Source organism: Colobus angolensis, unplaced genomic scaffold (genome assembly GCF_000951035.1).
Source record: "Colobus angolensis palliatus isolate OR3802 unplaced genomic scaffold, Cang.pa_1.0 Scaffold211, whole genome shotgun sequence".
Taxonomy (NCBI): Eukaryota; Metazoa; Chordata; class Mammalia; order Primates; family Cercopithecidae; genus Colobus; species Colobus angolensis.
The window spans coordinates 4,356,470-4,360,813 of record NW_012115278.1 but is presented as its reverse complement, the minus strand read 5'-3'; the positions used below and the strand labels follow the sequence as shown (position 1 = coordinate 4,360,813).

The 4,344-nt window shown below is 45.2% G+C and overlaps 1 protein-coding gene across 1 annotated transcript in view; it reads left to right on the top strand.

Moving 5' to 3' along the window:
* TUBGCP5 (tubulin, gamma complex associated protein 5) overlaps positions 1 to 3,941 on the top strand; it is a 46,500-nt gene extending 42,559 nt beyond the window's left edge. Inside the window, exon 23 of the mRNA XM_011942884.1 lies at positions 3,255 to 3,941. Within this exon, the coding sequence (XP_011798274.1) occupies positions 3,255 to 3,301 (47 nt within the window). The 3' untranslated portion in view covers positions 3,302 to 3,941. The remainder of the gene's footprint in view (positions 1 to 3,254) is intronic.
* Positions 3,942 to 4,344: the final 403 nt, after the last annotated feature.

Sequence of the window (4,344 nt, the reverse complement as noted above, 5' to 3'; positions counted from 1 at the left end):
AAAAAAAAAAAAAAAAATTAGCCAAGGATGGTGGCATGTGCCTGTGGTTCCAGCTACTTGGGAGGCTGAGGTGGGAGGATCGCTTGAGACCAGGAAATCAAGGCTGCAGTAAGCCATGATTGCATCACTGCACTCCAGCCAGGATAACAGAGCAAGATCTTGTCTCCAACAAAAAAAAGAAAGAAATGTTTATATGTTTTATGTGCCTGAGAAGTTCCACATGGAAAATAGCTTCAACCAATAGCAATAAATGTAAAAGGCCAACTTCACTTAGGACCAACTGTTGGTACATATTATTGTTTGGTATTTCTTTGTTTTTTGAAATGGAGTCTCACTCCATTACCTAGGCTGGAGTGCAGTGGCACGATCTCGGCTCACTGCAACCTCTGCCTCTTGGATTCAAGTGATTCTCCTGCCTCAGCCTCCCGAGTAACTGGGATCTCAGGCGTGCACCACCACGCCCAGCTGATTTTTATATTTTTAGTAGAGACAGGGTTTCGCCTTGTTGGCCAGACTGGTCTCGAACTCTTGGCCTCAGGTGATCCACCCGCCTCAGCCTCCCAAAGTGCTGGGATTACAGGCCTGAGCCACCGCGCCCGGCAATATTTCTGAGCAATTTTTATGAGCTAACCAGTTATATTTTGAATAAAATTATGCTTGCTATTCCATTTTTCCATATTTTCTTTTTATACTTTTTGCATGTGTATTAGGCTCCTCCAGATAAATGGAACAAATAGGACATAGATAGAGATATAGAAAGAGACTTCTCGTGAAGTAGTGGCTTATGCAGTCCTGGAGGCTGAGAAGACCCATGGTCTGCCGTCTGCAAGCTGGAGGCCTGGGACAGCCAGTGGCATAGTTCTCGGTCAAACCTGAAGATCTAAGAACAAGGAGAGCCAGTGGTATCCTGGGTCTGAGTTCAAGGGCTGGAGAACCAGAGAGTGCCAGTGTTGGAGGGGAGGAGAAGATGGACATCCCAACTCAAGCAGAGAGCAAATCTGCCCTTCCTGTCTCTGCCTTTTGGTTCTGTTCAGGCCCTTAGCAGACTGATCATGCTCGTCCTCATTGATGAAGGTGATCTTTGCTCATTCTGCCAATTGAAACGCTAACCTCTTCCAGAAACACTCACAGACACAGCCCCAAGTAATGTTTTTCCAGCCATCTCAGCATCCCTTGGCCCAGTCAGGTGACACATAAAGTCAGCAACCATCACAGCATGTCTCTTAACACTTACGACTTAGTACGATACTTACCATTTATTTCTTTCTGAAAAATAACCACTGAATTCCAAATAGCCTTAGCAGCGAAGAACCAGGGCACCCTTGCCCTTAGACACAATCTCTTGTGGCATCAGCGTTTCATGTGTCTGTAATCCCGGCACTTTGGGAAGCCGAGGCAGGTAGATCTGCATATAGAATGCAGAATCTGGAGTTCAGCCCATTCACATCCTGGGTTTTACTCAGAAGTCTCAGGAGAAATTCACTGGGGAGGCCTTCAAATGAAAGCTGCTTCCAAGACTCAGGAAAATACCATTGTATAGCCCAACAGCTGTAAGACACATGAAGTCACTTGTGACCTGGTCCTGTAAGTCCAAATCCTATGGGAATTGATGGAGCATCTATTCCTGTAAGGCTGTCATGAGGGAGTCAACTTTTAAATAATGGGCCAGGCGTGGTGGGTCACGCCTGAAATCTCAGCACTTTGGGAGGCCAAGATGGGTGGATCACCTGAAGTCAGGAGTTCGAGACCAGCCTGGCCAACATGGCAAAACCCTGTCTCTACTACAAATACAAAAATTAGCCAGGCATGGTGGCGTGCACCTGTAATCCCAGCTACTTAGGGCTAAGCCAGGAGAATCTCCTGAACCCAGGAGGCAGAGGTTGCAGTGAGTCGAGATTGTGCTGCTGCACTCCAGCCTGGGCAACAGCAAGACTCTGTCTCAAAAAAAAACTTAAAAAATGATAGTCTAGCTCTTTCGGTAAAGCTTTTTATACTTAACAAAAATCATCACATCAAACTACCAAAACACATTCTTTCATAAACAGAATTATCGGGGTTTTCTAAACCTGGGATAGAAAGTTTGTTTACTGGATGTTGAGGAAAGGAAATATTTTCATTTTAAAAAATTAGTATTTGTAATTTGTTGTTACTTCAACTAAGATTTCATTCTGTACCTGTATTTGCACTTTTCTTGAGACTCAGAGCTCTCAAGTGAAAATTAGCAAGTTTAAACTGGGGAAGAACAGACTACACACCGGCACCGATACTGAGATGGAATGAGATGTGGAGCAGGGCCTTGCAGACAGCACAGAGCAGAGCAGTGGGCCGGAGCTGAGAGTGTCTGCAATGCAGGGAGCAGAACTGGCCGTCAGGCGGTCCTGTGTAGGACTGAGATAGCCAGGCCTGTCTACCCCTCAGTCGGTCACTGGCTGAAGGTCCCTGGGAAGAGAGTGCCTCTGCAGCGGAGGGGCTGAGGGGCTGGCAGTCCCACGTGGAGGGCTCTGGACGTCACATCATCATGTCAGCTACATTCATCAAGTGCCACTTGAGTTTTCTGAGTGAAAAGACATCTTTATAGTGAATCTGACCGAGAGCTGTCCCGTCACTCGTGTGTCTGGAGAAGCTGGCGCTGTGCGGCACATTGCCCTATTGTATGTGTAAAATGGATTGGGGGTCTCACTCCATTTTTCTTATGGCTCTATTTGACCTTCTAAAGACCTTTTTTTAAAATTGTAAGTGGTTTTCCAGACAGGCATGTAAGAAGCCGCTACGTTGTGATTCCCATCTTCCCAAGAAAAAAAACAAAAATTAACATGACATTGGAAATACCTATTTTCTAGGAATGCATTTGGTACAATATATACAATTCCTTTATGAAGAAAACCACAAAGCATTACTCAGAGGTTAAAGACCAAAATAGGCTCACATCCGTAATCCTAGCACTTTGGGAGATCGAGGCGGGTAGGTCACCTGAGGTCAGAAGTTCAAGACCAGCCTGGCCAACATGGTGAAACCCCATCTCTACTAAAAATACGAAAGTTAGCCAGGCATAGTGGCAGGCACCTGTAATCCCAGCTCCTCGGGAGGCTGAGGCAGGAGAATCGCTTGAACCTGGGAGACGGAGGTTGCAAGGAGCCGAGATTGTACCATTGCACTCCAGCCTGGGCAACGGATTGGGACTCCATCTCGAAAAAAAAATTTTTTTTTCAACATTTAAACTTGTTGTTTTAACCTTATTTTTATTCTTCCCACAGTGGAATCTCTAGCGCTGTCACTCATGGCTGGCATGGAACAAAGTTAAATGTCTTCAGTGTGAGAAATGTCTCCAACTTCATCATCATACATGTACATTTCCACCATGTGCAGCTGAAAAGTGAGAACCTTTTCATTTTGGTTTATTTGTAAAACTTGTCCACTGTCGGCCGGGCACAGTCACTCACGCCTCTAATCCCAGCACTATGGGAGGCCAAGGCGGGCGGATCACTTGAGCCCAGGAGTTTGAGGCCAGCCTGGGCAACCTGGGGAAACCCTGTGTCTACCAAAAATACAAAACGTGTCCAGACATGTTGGTGTGTGCCTCTCTAGCTACTCAGGAGGCCAAGATGGGAGGATTGCTTGAGCCCAGGAGGTCAAGACTGCAGTGAGCCATGATTGCACTACTGCAGTGCAACCTGGGTGACAGAGTGAGGTCCTGACTCAGAAAGAACCACTTGTCCGCAGTCCAGACAGATGGATTGTAGGTGGGTTTTCTGGAGATGAGTAGATACTGTATAGAGTTGTGTACATAAAATTGTGTCTAGTGCAAAGTGTATACAGGCTGTTTACTCTTATATTTCCTACTGTAAGATACAGATTTATGGTACTGATACCTTTAAATATAAATTATATCATATTTTGAAAATGTAATTCTGATATTCAAAATAAATTAAAGGACTTAAAATTATTTTATTATCCTTTTGCTGCTGTCCTTCAGTCACAGAAGCTTTTTATATAGAGTTTTACATGTTGTCTTCCCTAAAAGTTGTCTTAGATTTAGCTTTCCTACAAATGTTTATATTTTGGCTGGGTGTAGTCTCTCAAGCCTGTAATACCAGCACTTTGAAAGGCTGAGGTGAGAGGACTACTTGAGGCCAGGAGTTCAAGACCTGCCTAGGCAACATATTGAGACCCCATCTCTACAAAAAAAAACTTAAAAATTAGCCAAGGGCCGGGCGCAGTGGCTACGCCTGTAATCCCAGCACTTTGGGAGGCCAAGGCGGGCAGATCATCTGAGGTCAGGAGTTCAAGACCAACCTGGCCAACATGGTGAAACCCCATCTCTACTAAAATACAAAAAATGTAGCC